This window comes from Urocampus carinirostris, chromosome 9 (assembly GCF_059441175.1).
Source record: "Urocampus carinirostris isolate Australia breed hairy pipefish chromosome 9, RoL_Ucar_1.0, whole genome shotgun sequence".
Taxonomy (NCBI): domain Eukaryota; kingdom Metazoa; phylum Chordata; class Actinopteri; order Syngnathiformes; family Syngnathidae; genus Urocampus; species Urocampus carinirostris.
In genome coordinates, this window is record NC_142357.1 from 12,942,074 (window position 1) to 12,962,118 (window position 20,045).

Sequence of the window (20,045 nt, forward strand, 5' to 3'; positions counted from 1 at the left end):
CGTCTGCTAACGAAAACGGATGGCAGCCGTTGAGCCGAGTCTCGTTTTCGGTTTGGTGTTTTTGTATGTAACAAAGCGCTCTGCGGGCGGGACTTTGTCATCCGTGCTTTTCATTTACAGGTAAAACATGCCTCGAACTCTCAAAGCGAAGTCCATCCAGGCGCAAAATCTTGGGTTTCACCAACGAAAAGTCAGGTAATGTTGTACTCAACTCAGGGTAACTGAGTTCCATCGCACCAAGATGGGGGCTTTAACGGCGTCTACTCACGTCTATGGTAAACCATAGATGGCGACCAATCCCTGCTTGATCACTTCACAGTCAATCAGCATGTTTGAGATGGACCACATTCCATTTTTTGGGTGATTTTGCTGGTTTTGTTTCCTTTTTCTGCCCATTATAATGGGTCACAAGAAAGTTGGAACCAGAAGTAAGTGACAGTGACAACAACAATCGAGTCGAAAAAGAAAACATTTGTGAAATACGAGCATGGTGTTTGAGTATGCCCTTAATGCACTGCTGCAAGATACAATAAATGTTTTAAAAAATATTCATATTTTTTGCTTTAACCAATATATTATTCATTTTTATTTCATAATTAAATCATTATTGATGTTCAGGTACACACTTTATTCATGTTTTTAAATCTCTTTTCGGATGTGTCTGTATTAAAATTAGTTTTAGAGGGCCACTTGCATGTAATGTAGGCTTACATGACAGTATAGACGGTACTTGAAAAAAAATAAAAAAAGGTGACTATGTTTTAGCATCTCTGCTTTAAACATCACACTCATTTATTTGATGACTTTGAGAAATGGAAATGTTTTCTTGATTTTGGTCACAGCTTGGAGTTGGTACAGAATAACCAAATCACTGAGTATGTTTACATGCAGGGAGAAGTATGATTGAAATTGGACTATTTTCACTATTATGGTTATGAAAAGCCATGTACCGTAAATTCAGGACTATAAGCCGCTACTTTTTTCCCAAACGTTCAACCCTGCGGCTTATTCAGTGATGCGGACAATTTATGTAATTTTTCTAACAGCCGCCAGCGGCGCTCGAGTACAAAAGGTAAGATTTAGACCGGTGGAATATATGCACCGAGGAAGACTGCAACTTCTTAGCTTGTGCACAAATTAAATTAGCATAGACATATCCTCATCATGCATATTGCAAAATGAAAGGCACATGCCACAGCTTACGAGCTAAACGCAATCGAGCAGTCCCATAAAGAAGGAAACAGAGCTACTGCATGTGAACTCTATTTTGCGAGCGTGTCGCTAGCGCGTTTTTGAATAAGGGAGCGTGGGACGATGCCTATATGATGAAGTATCTTTCCCATACTGAAGGAAGCGGACTTTGATGACGTCAGTTATAAGGAGGAAGATGAGGACGATTTACCGTGATTTCTACATGTACGATATGTTTTTTTTAACAGACCCGTCTACTGTGTTGCGAGCGTATTGCTAGTAGTGTTTTGCTACCCTTCACAGGCACGGTTTGGGGTGAAAGTTATAATATTATTATTAAAGCTTTGAAATCTCTCGGTGTACCGTCTTTCTTTGTAAATATGTGTAACCATGTATAATATGTATTTGCAACTGTATATTTTTGTAATGTATTTATTTTAGTGATTTATTCTGTTATGTTTTCCATGGGTGAATCAAAAAGAAGGAGCGAAAACCACGGGGGCTGACGGGAAGTGGAGTTCAGGTGAGACGTGTTTTTGGACGCAGCGGACAATAGTGGATGTATATTTTCCCCACCCTTACCTTTGGAAATATAATTTTTTTTTCCTTGGATTATTTTCAACGGGACCTGGACTCTGCAGGTCTGCATCAAACGTTAAGTACCGTTATCATTTTCCATTCATTTTGCCGGCTGTGGTGTTTAGACTGGGTACTTTATATTCAGTTACAGTTGCATTTCAAATTGTATCGGCATGTGGAATGGCTCTTTGACTCTGATATGGCGACACCACGCTTGGCGTTTGATTTCTGCAATCCGGAGATGGAATAAGAGCTTGCTCTGTCCACTCCACGCATCGGCCCGGTATTGCAGTACCTCCGGGAACGGTGCATTCGCAATGATCGCAGCAAGGCTTTAGAGCTAGGACCTTAGCTTGGCCTTTTGGCTGAGCGTAAGAGTCCCGGCTCTTAGGCTTTGCAGCGTATAATGAACTGACCGATAACGGATAATGGATAATGAATAATGAAGATAGAACAATAACCCTTAAAAACCCCAAACCCCTACTGTTGCAAGACTTAAAGTCGGGTTTAGGTTAATTTTATGTTTGTGTTACATTTTTTCAATGTGGGCGCATGCGGCTTATATACAGGTACGGCTTGTGTAAGTACAAAAGCGGTTACCCTCTTAAAATGTGGTGGGTGCGGCTTATAATCAGGTGCGCTCTATAGTCCGGAATTTACGGTAAATAAACACTACCGTAGCAAATAGATGGTTGGGTTGGGTTAGCCCTTTTATTTTATGGATATTTGTGCATGTATAGACATTTGAATGGTCCGAATAGGTGTGCAAATTACTACAAACGCCCAGTTTCTTCATCCAAAATCCTTTTTTTATTTGTGAGTGCTGCAAAGAACTAATGACGTATACATAGATGAAAATTAAATGCCAACTCACTAAAATTTCTGCCAGACATTTCCACTTTTTTTCTGTTTCTATAGTAAAATACCACAGTTTTATCCATACATTTATAATGTAAGGCCATGGTTCTGCCAAGCCATATACGAGCACAACGTGTAAACAGACCCAGCAATGGCACACTATTTGTGGACTTGCCACTTTTGATCAGATTGCTCACAAAAGGGGTTATTCATTGTCATGTAATTTAGATCAGTCCAAAAATCCAACTTATGATCCCAGCAGGACTTTTCCTTACATTTACTCATTGAATATGTTCAGTTGAGAAAAGAAATCGGTTTGTGATTCGTCCTTCTGTAGAAAAAGACTTCTATTTGTAGGGGTTGTCACACAATTTTGGGTGAAGTATTAAACACGGTTTTGGCAATTCATCTGGGGTGTACAACAGTTTACTTTTTGGACATCCATTCATCCATCCATTATCTGAACCGCTTCTCCTCAGTAGGGTCGCGGGGGTGCTGGAGCCCATCCCAGCCATCCTCTGGCAGTGGGCAGGGGACAACCTGAACTCGTTGCCAGCCACTCGCAGGGCACACAGGGAAAGGCAGATTTTGCTCGCTCATTCACACCAAGGGACAATTTGGACCAGCCAATCAACCTGACATGCATGTTTTTGGAATGTGGGAGGAAACCGGAGTGCCCGGAGGAAACCCACGCAAGCATGGGGAGAACTTGCAAACTCCACACAGGAGGTTCAATCTCATGAACTCAGAACTGTGCTGCACACGTACTAACCACTGTGCCGCTGTGCTGCACTTTTTGGACATTAAAACATGATTCATTTTCCTTTTGGATTATTGGATTACTTAAACTGCCTGATAAACTGATCCACGCCTAGCTCTCCACACTTGTGATAAAGAATACCACACGTGTCTACTGGCGTTGTCTAATGCCAATCTTTACCCCGACTCCACACCTGTCTCCCCATGCCAGTCTTCCACCTCGCCAATAAATTGAACCGCTGACATTGTCTCCATGCAACAGACTTATAATAAAGATTCAAACCACCAAAATGTTAGCATGTAATCTCCCAGCTCGACCGATGAGATTGCCAAAGAGAGAGCGCTTCAACGTGCACACGTCCAAAGGTGTCCTCCTTTGCCTGGGAAATAACAAGGAACATTATCACCACTGCTGCGTTTGATTCCGGGTCATTTAATTTGAACACGCCATCAAAAATCTCTCATCACACGCTTCGTAATTATCTCCTTCTTCTTCTTAAGTCTTCCAGTCACCGTATAATCCCATCGACTTTTCACATTTTACTCTTTTCTAACTAAAAACGTCCTGAAAACTCGTTTTTTTGCAATGTGTTTATTTGTTAATTGATTCCATGTCCAAATAAATCATAGTTTGTTAGATTAAGGAACATGTGCATCTGTTTTGCTAACATTTTCTTAGATGATTAAATCTTATAAAAAAAAAATCTTAATATAAAATTAATGTATTGGGTGTTTGCCTTCCAAAGAAACTTAAGACTTGTAAATATATGATACTGATAACTACCCAGACAGCTATTTATTGTGGTGAACCTTAAACATGAGCAAGACCTCTACAAATTGAAAAGATAAATTAGGAAAAATGTATATTTGCTAAATGATGGTGCTTCCGCTTTGCCCTTGTAATCGGATTACTCCCAAACATTATGCATTCAAGGTTGTTTGTTTGTTACTGGTCATGTAAAAGATGCATTCGCATTGCTCCAGGAAGTCTAATTCAGAATTAGCCCTCCATATAAACGTACTAAGTGTTAGTATTTCAAACCAGGGTTAGGGTTTCAAATACTGGTTTAATTAAAGATTACATATTTTAAATTAAAATTGATGGGTCACTCTGTACTGGATCCCCTTGAAGTAGCATTAAAGAATCAATGACTATGACTTTTTTTGTTCCACGCTGTCTGCTTCACATCACCAAGATTAAAAGATAAAGTGCAAATCTGCAAAGAATTGAAGCGCCAACAGCCGGGGAAACAATCTCAGATATGTGCAGCAACTCCTGATAGAGTCACTATGACATTTATGTATCTTTCATTGACTTTGTGGACATAATTGCAATAGAATAGAATAATGTATATGTGGTATTTGTAACGAAAATTATGTCATGGTACACAACTATTAGTTGTAGATTTGAACCAAATCAGCCACAAATAAACATTTTAAAAAATAATGAGCCATGTTGTGAAGAAGTCTGATTTCAGTCACAGGTACAAATACAACTGCATTTATTCCACATACATATATATATATATATATTTTTTATTTTTCAGAAATTGTCACAATCTAAATGATTCAACAACAAAATGAGGAACTAGCACAACATAGTCAATCTTTTCTACAGGAAAAATAATAAAGAAAAAATGCAAATATCACTGTAGCAAAAAGTTGACACAAGGGCCAAAAAGTTGACACGTGGGCCGAAAAGGTACACTTCAAAGGAATAGAAAGACACTAAAGTCGGACAAAACGGTGGGTCAGGTTCATCCAGATACTATATTAGACAGCTGACAGCAGTTGAGATTGGGTTTTTGATCAGCATTTTTCATAAATAAAATATTTTATTTGATAAATATGTATTTATTTATATATCTTCTGAGTCAATCAAAGGGGAGCAAAGACATGCCATCACCCAGAGAAGCCCTTCCTGAATATCTGGAAACTTAAAAAAGACTCAAGAGTTGTTTTTTTCCCGCTGAACATACAGTATATGGTTATACCAAATTTGGCTAATGCATCCCATGAATATTGCAATGGATAATTCTTTTGAATGAGTATGTACATACAGTAGGTGTACATAATACCAAAGCATTAGGTACACAAGGGTCAAAAAGTATTGAACGGAATAAGCAATGGTCATCGTCATTGGTTGATCAGATGGGTGACAAGCATGTGGCGCAAGACACAACAAAGGTTAATTTAGCGTAAGATACAAATTGGTACTGTACATGGTTCAGCCGAGTCCAGAAGATCCAACCCAGAGAAGTTGAAGGGCATTCTTTTTTGGAGGTGGTAGGGGAGGGCATATAAATCTCAAAAAGCAGATAAATGACATTTAATTCCCTGGAAACTGTTCACTCCTCCTCCGAGCTGAAGCAATTTCGACATCCATCAAACATCGTTTTCAAGGTCCCGCTTGTTGTCTCTTACCCAAAAGTACTTTCCAAGCCCGTATCTGTTAGCTGTGGTTCTATTTGCAAAAAAATAGAATGTACTTTGGGATTTTTTTTTTTTTACAAATGAGCCAGATTTCTTTTGCGCCTATAAAACAACTCACATCATTTTCATGTTGAAACGGTGAGGCCCGGCTTGGATGTCAGCTGAGTCCACGTTGGTGCCATTGGACTTAGATCGAGGCACGTATTCCACATCAATGTTGTTTTTATGTTTTCCTTTGCCCCTACTCCAGACGAAAAGGAGCAGGAAGCAAAACAAGACCATGCCCAAGAAGGTAAAGCAACCCATGGCAGTTGACACTAAAATGGTTTTAAGGTCCAAGCCTAGGGTGACACCCGATGTCCCATTGGCAGTAGTGTTGCTGGGGTCGGTGTAATACAGGGTCCTGTTGGCATAGAGTGAGCCCAGGCTCTTGACGGCTAGCGATGTCATCATAGAGTCGTTGCCGGCAGTGTTGGATGCTAGGCAGAGGTAGACTCCACCATCCTGGATCTCGGCCGACTTGATCTCGAGGGTGCCGTTGTTGTGGACTGTCACCCTTCCGTGGCTCCTGGTCGTCAGGACTCGCCGCCGTGGTGACACCCAAGAAACGGTGGGCCTCGGTGTCCCTTCGGCACTGCAATGGAGAAGAGTGTGTTGGCCCTCATCCACTGTCAATGTTTGGGTCTTGTTCTCACGGATTTTTGGCTTGGTACAGGTGACATAGTAGGACAGTAGACTTTCCTTGAACTCCTGGAAAGGTCTGCCGCGGATACCCTCAGGTGTGCTGCACTCTGGCTGCGATTCACCAAACAAAATAGTGTGCCGTTTCTGTAAGATCCACATGAGGCGGCAGTCGCACACCAGTGGGTTGTTGTCAATCAGGAGGACTTCTAGAGCTTCTGGGGACTGGAAGACTCCCTTTTCCAGCGTGTCCAACTTATTGTGAGAAACGTTGAGCACCTTCAGTTCCCGCAGGCCCTGGAAAGCATATGGTTCGATGGCGGTGAGTTGAGCACCGACCAGGTGAAACTCCTGAAGGCGAACAAGGTCTGTCAGCATTCCTCCTCCAATGTGCCGGATGCGGTTGTAGGACAGGTTTAGATGCGTCAGGTAGGGTAGGTGCTTCAAGGCCTGGTAAGGGAAGGACGACAGGTTGGTGTTGGTGATAGACAATGTGGTAAGGTTGAGGTTGTGCAAAGTGTTTGCTGGGATGTGGTCCAGCGAGGGCCAGTTGTCAATCTCCAAGTGCTGCAGCCGGAACAACTTTTTGAAGGAGTACGGATGCAAGGTGCTGATGCTGAGGTGCCGCAGGTGAAGCCTGACCAAGTTGTGAAGGTGCGAGAGGGCTTCTGAAGGCACCACAGTCAGATTACACCGCTCCAGAGCCAACATCTCCAGGCTTAGAAGTCCACTGAATGCACGGTGTGAGATATAAACCAGCTCGTTGTCACCCACCTCCAAAAATTTAAGATTGTGCAAATCCTGGAACATATAATCCAGGAGGATGACAATCTTGTTGTTGCTCATATCTAGCCGAGTCAGGTTGGCCAGGCCAGAGAAAACCCCCAGTGGGATGAGCTTGATCCGGTTGCTTTTCAGGCTGAGCGAGTGCATGCCGAACAGTGCATTGAAAGCACCCGGTTCCACATAGCTGATTATATTTCCACTGAGGTCCAGTTCTTCTAGGCCTGGGAAAGCCGCAAAATCGTCCGGGTTGATCATGGTTAGCTTGTTCTTACTAAGGTCAAGGATCCTGGTCTCGCCAGGGATGCCGTCAGGGATGGTGGGCATTCGCTTGCGGTGGCATACCACGGCTTTGGTCTGGGCTGAGCACTCGCAGCGGGAGGGGCAGCCCAGGGAGGAGCCTGCGAAGACGGCCAGCAAAGCCAGTCCCAGGATTGGCTGCCAGCCCGAGATGACCGTGTGCAGCATGACTTTGCTGAAGCTGTCCACCATTTTGTCACGGCTCTGAAAGACAAAAGTTTAAAACATGGGGAACGATTAAATTTTTATTTCACTCCATGTTATAGGCAATACAATCACAGCCATGCAAAAATACAGGTAAATGTTCGGAATGGAAAATAATTGTTCACTGTACTTATTAGAGCAGTGCAATTATTGATACAGTCTTGTTACTGGGTCAATATCAGCTTTTAGTTTGGAATATCGACATTAATTTCAAGAGACTCTAGGGTATTTGTTTTGGGAAAAAATTATTACAAAAAGAACTAATGGTATCAGCAGTCGATATCGGTGATTGTGAAAACTAATGAGCAGAGTATTTATTTTCTGTATGAAAATAGTAGTATTGAATATCCCTTGTATGTATTCCATAAAAAATGTAACGAGGATGAAGACATACTCAAACTGGCAGAGTTTGGAAGGAAAAAGTAGTACATAACAAAATAAAGACACAAGAAAAAAATAGGTTGTTAAGTTACATTTTCACCCCTCAGGCAAGAAACAGCTGGTGAACTTCAGCGTTATGAGGGGAGCGCTTGTGCATAATCACCAACTGGGGAATTGAAATATTGGAGAAAAATGCACTGTGGGAGAAACTCATTTTTATGGAAGATAACATTTAGTTGAATACAAAAAATAGACTTAAATTCAGCCAGACTTTCCCACACCAAACACCCTTTTTGTTTGAAATTAAAAGAGTACTTAATAATGAACGTGGTTTTGATTTGCCCAATTAAATAATCAAAAACTCTCAGCAGGCAGAATTTTTAAAAGTGCGAGTCTTCAATATTACAGATATAGATAGTTAATTTGTTTTCAGTCTATAGTACAACAAAATTATTTTTGCAGTAGACGTTTAATCAAATGGTCAACGACGGGAAAAAAACAAAGTGTCTACCAAGTTGTCACACAGAGCACAATAACAGTTGGCAATAGCGCCAACGGCGTGTTTTTTATTTTTTCGCTCTACAGGTTTGGTTGCTACGGTGGCCAGGGCCTATAATTAGTCCTGGCGTTAATAATTCAGTGAGGTGCCGGTGGTGTCAAACGAATGCGTGGAGAGAAGTACAAGTGTGATGTTTGCACACAGAGTGTCCCTTGACAGGTTCATAAAAGCTTACAAACAAATATGGCGCTTTTAGATAAATCCTCTGGAAAAATACAAAACACGATAATCAGGATGACAGCCTAAGAGAAAATAAAGGATAAACACAAAAGCGACAAGGCAGTAAAACATTTTGAGAGAGAACAAAAGGGCACACTTAACACGATGAAGGAATAGAAAAATGAAAAGTCTGCACCCCCAAACAACAAAAAGAAAAACAAATTGAATAATGATGTGTTTGTGTTTTTCCTTGGCTTAGGTTGGTCTATAAAACATGGACTGTCTTATCAACTTTACCTACTCATTCCCTAAAACCTTAATTTGTAAGCTTGTTACCAACATCTCTTAAAATAATTTCTCTGTCAGGAAATTAAAACCTTACCCAATCTTAAGAATCATATGGAGTAATACTTTTCACCCTCAACTGACCAGAGCTTAATGTTTGAAACCGTACTTGGAAAGTTTGTGCAAAAGAGGCTTCAAAAAGCTTTATCAAACTGTGAAATACCAACCATCTTTCAAAGCCTTACTTAGGTTTTGCATGCTAATTTTGAAAAACAATAGTTTCTCCCAGTGATTTGGGATCTAGTATCAATATTGTCAAGCATCCAGAATGGGATGACGCTTTACACCGAAACTGTCACAGACCAGGAACGGAGACGGGACCCAATCGCATTCGTTTTACACCCACGATCCGGTGATCATCGGTCACGGGTAGCAGATCGCTGGGAATGCTGAAGTGGCACTTCCGTGTCGATCGAAGGCAATATCGAGAGCGAGAAAAAACAGGTCGATGGCCGGGACGGAGGAGCAAAAATGTAAAACGGGTTCAGAAAAGAGGTTGGCAACAGGAATCAGACGGAAAACAGGGCAGGATAAAGTCAGGAGTCAAAAGAAATGGCCTTGTGTATAGCTAAGGTTCGCAGACGGTCTGACGCTGGTAACCGGGAACCGGCAGGTTTAAAAAGTAGCAGGGAGCCAATCAGCGCCCAGGACTGTTGGCGCCAACGGAGCAGACTCAGGTGCCCCTCATGACAGGAACAGTGACCAAATGATGAAGGTGCTGTATCTGACTCAAATCTGGAGGCTTCTCTTGCATTTGGTAACCATTGAAACCAGTACTAATCAGTTTTATGTGGAGTAGCAAATCTCAACCCCACCTGACCCAGGGAGGAATGGGTGTACTTGCCCAAGACACACCACATGAAGTAGTGTACAGGTGGTAAAAGATCTGTGAATCGAGAACCCTTGCATGGAAACCTCAATTTTAATCCCCATTTGTTCCCTGAAATAGAAATGTGAAAGACACAAATGGGCATGTAAACCCTGACTTTTAAAGCCAGAAACCTTTACCCTTTCAAAACCCTTGCTCTTGCTTGAAACTCAACTTTAAACGCTGTAATTTTAAACCCCAATTAAGAATGGTAAATGGTCTGCATTTATATAGCGCTTTTTAAGTCAATGAAGACCACCCAAAGCGCTTTACAATAATAATAATAATAATTTCCTTTGTATTGTCATTCTGTGTAACAATGTACACAGAACGAAATGTCGATACACCTGACCCGTTGTAGCGAGCCGATGCAGCCGCAGCCAACAGAGGGCGCCGCCATTTTACCAATGTTATAAGTCTTTGGTATGACTCGGCCGAGGTGCGAACCAGCGACCTCCCAGTCCCAAAACGGGCGCCTTACCAATGTGCTTTATACTTACCTATTCACACTCACACTCACACACCAATAGCGGCCATGCAGCCATGCAAGGCGCCGACCTGCTTATTGGGGGCATTAGGGATTCAGTGTCTTGCCCAAGGACACTTTGACCCACAGGATAAACTCATGCAAACCCAAACACTTATGGGAAACCAGTCTTTCTTGAGCTGTCATACTCTAACTAAATGATGTTTAAAATCCAAATCTAGCCAATACTTACCCACAATTTAAAACCAGTATCTGGTATCAAGCACTACCTGCATACCTATCAACATCAATCAATTGCTCTCCTTGTCTTTGATTGCAATTCCTCTAATTAAGCGATAATAAAACTTACAAACACAGCAACGGAACCGATTCTTAAAAGACGAGCACTATTTCGTAAGAGAGCTTGATAATACCAATGACCTACTTTGTGAACCCCAAAATTATGCAACTCCTAAAGTGTACGAGTCAACTTATTTTAGCAAAATAAAAATAAACATGTTGGTGGTTTTTCACTCAGGCTGCTAAAAACTATTATGGAGCCAAAAGGGATCAAAAGGCTTTTCGATAATAAGTGCTTGACCCACTCCACTCAGCATCAAATTAAAATAAACAAGATGGAAAGTGCTTGGCTCACACATTAAACATTATTTTTCCTTTTGGCATTCAAATGAAAACATAAAACAAATCATATTAATTCAGGCGCTTCTTTTTGCACGCTACAAATGTGGCGGAGGCGCTGACAGGTTGCAAAGATGGCGGAGAGCATCGCTGCTTAATTTGCTGTGTCACTGCCAGTTCTAAAATTAAACAGCGAGCTGAGAATCATCTCCATTTTTCCTCCCCGAGGGGGCCCTTGCTACGCCAAGACAACCGCTCACATAAAAGGGAACACAAATGTCGCATTACAGAAAAATACGATAAAAACACAAAATTACATGGGGAAAAACACGAATGGAATTTACAACTAACATGCTGACATTAACCTGAATAATTGTCTAAGGGTCGTGTCCTCTGTATTTTCTCTTCTTCCTTGTTAGGTTAATGTGTCCACATGTCCTTGTCAGTTCGTCCCCAGCCAGTAAATGGTGTCTTGACTGGGTGTTCCGAATTAGTCATCCGTTTTCTATTTTTTTAATTTCCGATTCCTGGTTGCCCTCTGTCCTTGTTGGATGTAAGACCTTATCTTATCTAGTCTTGTCTAATCATGTTTGTCTCGGTGCTGTGATGCTACTTGTTGTTGTATCTAATGTGCCTTTTGAGTGCGCAAACTTGCGTCCCTAAATGAGTCTTGAAAACTACAAAAAAACCTACAAACACCGCCTTGAAACCTTAGTCTTGAAATCCAACCATGACGAAAGAGCCTCAGCTTGGCTTGAAGTAAGGGTGAGCGAATCAATCCTAATATCACCTTTATCAATACGAAGCAAGCACCTGGGTTGGATCAATACTATTGTTCTGGGATCAATACTTCACTCCTCGACCAATTTGCTTAAAGCATCGCTCCTATATATCATGTAAGTAGCATATCCCTTTTCTTTCACACCCAGCCCTTTTCGGCCACTCGAAGTTTATGCCCGAGTCGTAACTGACAGGCACACTTTTAGCACCTCTCACTACCTGGACTGTTGCTGCATCCTGCCTGCCAGAAAAAGACAGGAATAATTCTTAGTGCCCTCTTCTACCGCAAGCCAAAATTACAGAGGCAAACAGTGTGGTGTGGTGTTGACCTTTGTTTCTAAATACAGAAACGGACAATGTTGGGTGCAATTGGTCTGCTACTGTTGCAATACCACAAATTGACATAACAAGGTGAAACATGTTCACTATGTTGAGAGCCAGGAGCTGAAACAAAAATGAAAACATGTTACTTTTCCTGAAGAAATTACTGTAACAATTGACACTTTGATTGCATTATTGAATAAGGTATTTCAGTTTTCCAGATGACATTGGTATACCGTTACATTGCTGCTTTTTAGTTTGACTTTTTAGACTTCTTCTGAAAGTGTTGTAAAAAAATATTTCGATACATCTTTGTATTTTAATCATAAATTTTTCATTGTAGCTGTTTGATTAATGAATGGAACATCTTTAGTGCCTAAAATATTTGTGCTGTGTTTAGCGTAGATATAAACCAACTCAAACTATTTGATAATCATAACATTTCGGAGCACAAAGTATCGGTATCTGTAACAATCGATTCTACCATGTGTAGTATTGATGCTACTATCAATAATACACATAATCTGTAATCAGAGTATTTACAACATTATCATTAAATTTTAATCTTCATTTGAAGCCTGAAGACTTTCATCCATCCATCCATCCATTATCTGCACTGCTCATCCTCAGTAGGTCACAGGGGTGCTAAAGTCCATCCCTGCTATCTTCGGGCAGTGGGCAGGGGACACCCTGAACCGGTTGCCAGCCAGTCGCAGGGCACACAGGGACAGATAACTCACTAGCTCATTTACACCTTGGGAAACTTTGGACTGGACAATTAACCTGAGATGTTTTTGAAATGTGGGAGGAAACTGGAGTGCCTGGAGGAAACCCACACAAGCACGGGGAGAACATGCAAACTCCACACAGGAATGCTGATCGCTGGGTTTGATCCCATGACCTCAGAACTTTGCCGCAGACGCGCTAACCATTTCCCGCCATGCCGCCCCTTTCATTTATCTGAAGGATTAAAATTCAAAATACTAGACTACTCAATACACTACGATACTGCGTATTGAAGCTGTTGAAACAATAATATGAAACCCAAAACCTAAAAACTGAAAGCCTGACCATAGTTTGAAAACAATCACGCATCTTAAATTTTAAACCCTAAATTATATTTGAAACACAAATTTAAAACTTCAAACCTTGTCCTAAAGGCCCGGTCACACAGCCTTTCACGGCGTATCAAGGCTGAATTACGGCCAGAAATTTCTGCCCGTGAAGCAGACGCGGTGGAAAATGTGCAAAATTGGCTAAACCCGTTGTTTACCCGTGGTATGCCCGCGAAACAGACGGCGGCGACTGTTTCGCGTCCTTATCGCAGGTAACCGCGGCTGCATCGCGTTTGACCGTGCTTACACGCGGTACACACGCTAATGCACGTGATAACACCGCGATACAGGCGCAGAACAAACGTGCTATGACCGTGCTCCACCCGCGATTACCCGCTAAAATCTCGCGTCCCACCCGCGTGTAACCACGTCTTGGCCGCGGCCGTAGCACGTCCTAGCACGTTCGTACGGCGTCTTTACCTCGTGTGTACCACGTGTGCCACCCGCGGTTACCCGTGGTCTAAATTTTTGAGCAGCGCAAAACTTTTTCGCGCGGCCAACCGCGTGTGAATTTCTTACCGCGTGTAGAGCACTGCTGTATCTCGTCTGTATCGCGATCTCAAAGCGTCCAACAGCGTCTGCTTCACGGGCAGAAATTTCTGGCCGTGATTCAGCCTCGATACGCCCGTGAAAGGCTGTGTGACCAGGCCTTTAGCTTGTCCTTTAACACCGAGCCACAAATCTAAAATCCCTACCCAGGTTGAAAACGCAAATTTGAAAGGTCATAACTTCACTGTATGAACTCATAACCTGGTTTATGTCTTTAAACGCTGCAAAACCTTCAGTGGAAAGTTTAAGTTAGCCCTGCCTGGAATTTATCAACTATAGCTTTAAACCCAAATGAAGTTTCTAGAAAATAATTGAAAACCCCAACCCTGGCTTTTAACCATAGTTCAAAAGATCAATTATTCTTGTTATCGTATTTTAAACCCTACTTAGAAACTCCAATTAAAAGTTTTAACCATTGCTTGGAGGATAACAGCGTACTCTTAATGCATCCAAAAAACACAGAGCTCATCTGATCACCAGACTTTACTTCAAAATCCATGCCTGTCTTGAAACCTTACTTTTTGCTTGCTTAAAGTAGTTTCTAAAAGTTCAAATGGAGTATTTTCCATTCATGTCTGATTATTTGAATTAAATCGGCGTCACGTCTGAGCCGCTTAGCACATAGTTTTTTATTGCAGTCGTTAGCAGAGCTCCATATGGCCCGTTCGCTGCCACTGCTGACTTGTAAAAGTGAAGCTAAATGCACGAGAGGCTCTTTAAAACCTCGGATGCTTTTTCCACCACATTTATTTCCGACACCGAAGATGGAAAACTTCTTACTTTACAAAGCACAGCAACTTGGATAGCTCAGAAACAAAATGGCCCATAAATCGCTTTGCGTCGGACTAAATTAGCATAAGATTAATATTGAAACCATAACGAGAGCTTGAAACATTATTGCTTAAAGCTCTAACTGATGCCTAAAATCTTATCCTTGTAACTCTCAACTGAAAGGATATTGATCCTTCGAAATTGAAATTTCCAACCCTGGTTTAAAACCTTAACCTGAGCTGAAGATATTTACTTGAAAACCCCACGCACATCACTCTTACCATGTGACGAAATGAAGCAATCTCAAATACTTTTGATACCTTAAGCTTCGTTTGACACCTGCATGTGAAAAAATGCACCTGACTTACCATGAAAACAGATTTTTGAAGGAAAAGGTCAGCAGGCATCCAGTCAAATATTACACATTACTCCAAACATAATTGCAATTTATCAATTTCATACTCTAAGTGATCAAAGATGAAGTTAATCTTTGATGACAGTAAATGAGTATAAAAGCAATAAACGCATGGTTCGATCACAATAACAAATAGTGATATTATCGATACTGAGCACGTACCTGGATCAGATTGATACTTTTGTCCTGCTATCCATACTTCATTCTTCTACCAATTTCCTCAAAGCGCCGTTATTCTATGTAGATAGCGTAGTCTCTTTCTCAACCAGTACCCTCAGCCACTCTCTAAGATTATGCGTGAGTTTTAACTGACAGGCACACTTTAAGCACCCGTCCCTAGCTGGGCTACTGCTGCATTCTGCCTGCCAGACATAAATAGCCATGTGCTCAGCCCTACCAGAAGCTAAAAGTGACAAAGGCAAACAGGAAGTGCAGCACGGTGTGGACTTTTTTTTCCTACTACTGAACACGACAATGCCAAGTAATTTCAATAGTAAAGTGGCCTGCTACTGTGGCAATATCACATATTTACATTAACACTCGAAAAAAGCTCACACTGCAGTGCGCAACGAGCTGCAACAAAAAATCTGAACATCTTACTGTTCCTGTGCAAAAATCTGTAAATGCTATGTCACCATGGCAACAGACCCAATCAAAGCCAATTTACTATTTTTTGCATTATTTTAAAATAGAGCAAAATAAAGGTATTTTAGTTGTTATTTTTTATATTTCAGTTTTGCTTGGGCAAGACACTGAATCCCTACTGCCCCCAATAAGCAGGTAGGCGCCTTGCATGGCTGACTCCTATTGGTGTGTGAGTGTGTGTGTGAATGGGTAAGTGTGAAGCACATTGTAAAGCGCTTTGGGAGGTCTTTATTGACTTGAAAAGCGCTATGTAAATGCAGACCATTTACCATTAGTTGACATTATTATACGATATTGCATTTTGTGTAATATTTTTGCTTTTTGGTTTGTCTTCCTTGGCTTACTACCATGTATTTCCTCTGATCGGATCAATACCATAATTCCCGGTATTGCTGACGCCTACTTGTGGGGGTGTTTGGACATAATTGTCATACCTACAAAATTATATTAAATTAAACTGACTGGTAAGGTTAACAATTAGAATTTAAAAAATATATATAAATATCCTCCATCATATAGAATCTGATGTGATTCCTTTTCAGAAAGGGCGGCACAACTTATGCCCTAAGGTAGAGGGTGCAGTGTTTATGGAACCCAGGTCTCCATCACATCTTTGTATCTTTCTGAAAAATGTCACAGAAATAAGTGTGTGTTTAAGGAATTTGCTCTGTTGTAGTCGGTCAAACAGTAAGACTGGCTTTAAGGAGGTAATAATCCCTTTTGTGCTGAGCTGCACAGTGCACTTCAATTCAAGCATTAGGTTCATGAAAATATTTTACACTCAGGGTTTGCAACTGGGCTATATCAAAACTAGAGAACATTTTCCAAGTACCAAATAGCATTCTAATATTATCTGGGGAGGAAGTGTTGAGGTACATACAGTATATCTAACTGGAAAGATATATTTGAAGTACCTGGCATGTTTACAGTAAAATGATCAAATGAACGCTGTAAAAAGAGACATTTTGATGATGGCAGTGATTCAGTATACCAGAGTAGTTTTGTACAATATCTGTGATTTACAATATAGAGCACTGGATTTATAACTAGCTAATTGTTTTTCTTTTTTTTATTGCTGAATACAGAGTTTTACTGGATTGCTGCTTTCAGTAGAATACCAAAAATGTATGGTAGTACAGTAAAATGCAGTTTTCTATCGTGGGGGACAGGGGGGATTTAGAATCCGCAATCAACCTACCATCTGTGTTTTCGTAATGTAGAGTAGAACATCCGTAAAAGGCCAACCAAGGCACAGTTAGAACATGCAAATTGTACATAGGATGGCAAGAGCAGATAACTGAACTCCAAACGCTGAGGTAAAGGTGCTAAATTGTTGGACTGCTTGAAAGTGCTGCTTTAAAACTAATCACAGTGTTCTATGACGAGTACATGAATGCATTTTATGTATAACATCGCCTATTTGTTGGGAAAATGTCATGTGAAGATGATTTCAAAGTGACTTCATGGGCTCCTGCCTTGTTGCTGCAAATCATAAAATCTTAAACATTACACAGCAATTTACCATAATGTGTTGTTACCCATGATTCATAGTGGTTTACAGTATATTTTTTAATAAGACTGTTTGTATGAAAATTGCAGCACCATTTTAGGTTTTCTGTGGTGACAAGTTAGCGCTTCCTGCTCTGTAGTTTCCCATTTGATGGCTGACGTTTTCCAAGAAGTTAGGCTAATTGCGCGCGAGCAGACTAACCTGCAAGTTAATAACATCTCTCCCTTCCGGGCAGCATCATTACAAGATGTAAGCCTCATTAAAATGAAATTAGGTTTTAACAAGTGTGCCTCGCCGCTGCCTGTTATTTTTTCGTGACGATGGGAAATTAATGCATCAATCGCCCTTTCTTCTTCTTCTTTGTCTTGTTCATTTTAATGAAGAAAGGCCATATTCCTTTTTTTATGGGGATTACTTTCCTATACACGTGTCATTTTCTACCGTCCATTTGAATCTGTCATCAACAAAGCTGTATGGGTACCAAGCAAAATGGGCAGAGCTACCCTAAAAGGTATTACCTTATTTTTCAGACGATAGGACACCCCGGACTATAAGTCAAACAAGCTAAGAAATAGATAATTAAGAAGGAAAAAAAGATATATAAGCCGCACCTGGTGTATAGGTCGCATTTTTGGGGGAAATGTATTCGGCATTTTTAATGGGAGAAAAACAGGAGTAAAGCGGTAGTATTGGAAGGTATTTAAATGTGTTGTGTATAGAAAAGGTCCCTTGTCATCTATGATTCTAATATATAGGGTAGGTCAGTAATCTTGGCTGAATGATGAAAACATAATACAGAAAAACAAAGCTGAAAATGTTCAGTTTACATTCTCTTACTGACCCGACCGGTCTGAGTATAGAAACTCTGGATGTGGACCCAGAGCCAAACCTTTCTAAACTTCTGTAGTGACACCCAGGTGCTGTGAATTTCCTCTGGTTAATTAATGGCAATCAGAAAATACAGCCACAGTGGGTGCTTTGCCTGTGGTGCCTTGCTTTGGTGATATCCAGTGGACCAATTTAAAACTGCAAGTCATTTGTGACATAATGCAGCTAGTTTGTCTTTTGTGTTTCTCTTAGGATTGTCTTGTGGGCCCCGAAATTGATGTGCACAAAATAAAATAACGAAAATAGGGCCCAGAAACTAAGTCCTAAGAAATGTTAGCCCAGCGGTCTATTGGAATGACTGACGGTAAATTTGTGGGAATGCTCTGCGCCCTTGAGGGCTTCGAGTGCCGCACAAGGCAAAAATGGCGCGCTTTCTGCATGATTAAACTTCATGTTCAGCCCTGTGGCCCCTACGCTTCACTCGGCCAATCGTGAAGTGGATTTCACTCTTTCATGCGCTTCCTCTCCCAAGTCAAAACATGGAAACTCGGGGCCTTTTTCCCCTCGTTTAAAAAACGAGATTGTCGATAATTGCCTGGTAAAGAAAACACCGCTGTCTTCTGCTCCTGGTATAAAAGTGCAGGATTTTTATTTTTTTCGTCTGTGTGAATGTAGAACCACATTATGTGCCACAATCAGTGCCGCAGGAGCACATCAAACACAGTCAGGAGGGCAGGAAAAAGAAAAAAAGCTTACCCGAGGAGATAGACTCATGCCAATTTCACAAGTGACTTTTTATTGGTTGATTGCACAGAAGCCAAATTGTTATCTGAATCCTCAAACTACACAGGGGCCAAGTGGTAGAAAAGCCATAAGGAAGGGGTAGGGGGGTTGATGTTGGAGGGATATGTGAGCTTACCGGCTACAAGAAAAAAGACTTAAAGAAATGTTTACAACCAATCTTTTTCTTACTTTTTATGGTGAAGAAACATAAACTTGCAGTCACAAAAGAGTCAACCACTAACTAAAGGATTTCATTGAGCTTGCACAGGAGATTGTCATTGTACACTTGAGGGCAGCTTATGTCGACAAATTGGTTTAAAGTTCCAGTCATGTCAAACATACGGCCATATATTTCTATGTATGCCAAAAAAGTATGTGAGTCAATTGGTCATTTTTATCAAAAGTTATGATTTTTTTTTATTTTTTAGATAAATGCAATCCAAATGTTCCCTCTGGCCGCTATAGGTCTAAAAGTAATTTCAGGCTACTATCTTATTGACCATGCTCTGCATTACAGATACAATATACAATCTAATTTTCTCATACCTCCCACTTGAGTTTGTATTGTGTGGTGATTTGGTTTAGGTGTAAAACTGCATTCACTCAACTGTTACAATGAAGCAGTTATTCAATGCCAAACATAAAAGTATTTTTCCTGTAGTTTATGATAAAATGTGCTATGCGAGTTATATGTGTATCCCTCGCCATTAATGATTATAATTTGTAGGGTGCACTACTAAAGTAGGCTGAATAATAAACTGTAATACTGAAAAACTATGGTTAACCATAAATGTTGAGTTGACATTATCGTACTGATCCGGCCAACCTGAGAACAGAGAGTGTGAATGCGTCCCTAGAGCCAAACTGAGTTTGACATCCATGCTTTACGGTGTCATGTAGGTAATATTTTCTCAAAAAATTTAAGTAACCAAATCAAATCTTAAAATTATACTGTTTATTATTTACTGCTCGATGTTGCTGTACTGTATAGTGCAGGGATCTCCAACCTGGTGCCTACATGGACCAGGTGGCCCCTAAGTAGCCCACTGACTAGTTCTGAAAACAGCTCACCAGTAATGGGCCATAGTGATTATCTTAGAATCTATTTGAACCCTAATTGTAA

At 40.9% G+C, this 20,045-nt stretch overlaps 1 protein-coding gene and 1 pseudogene across 5 annotated transcripts in view; one reads left to right on the forward strand and one right to left on the reverse strand.

The window, feature by feature from the left end:
* Positions 1-1,990: 1,990 nt before the first annotated feature.
* Positions 1,991-2,080, forward strand: LOC148359353 (U2 spliceosomal RNA; annotated as a pseudogene).
* Positions 2,081-4,872: 2,792 nt separating this feature from the next.
* LOC148359354 (leucine-rich repeat and immunoglobulin-like domain-containing nogo receptor-interacting protein 2) overlaps positions 4,873-20,045 on the reverse strand; it is a 316,496-nt gene continuing 301,323 nt past the window's right edge. For all 5 annotated transcript variants that reach the window (XM_088344583.1, XM_088344585.1, XM_088344580.1 and 2 more), the window contains one exon: positions 4,873-7,788. In XM_088344583.1, the coding sequence (XP_088200709.1) occupies positions 5,935-7,776 (1,842 nt within the window). In that variant the 5' untranslated portion in view covers positions 7,777-7,788 and the 3' untranslated portion in view covers positions 4,873-5,934. The remainder of the gene's footprint in view (positions 7,789-20,045) is intronic.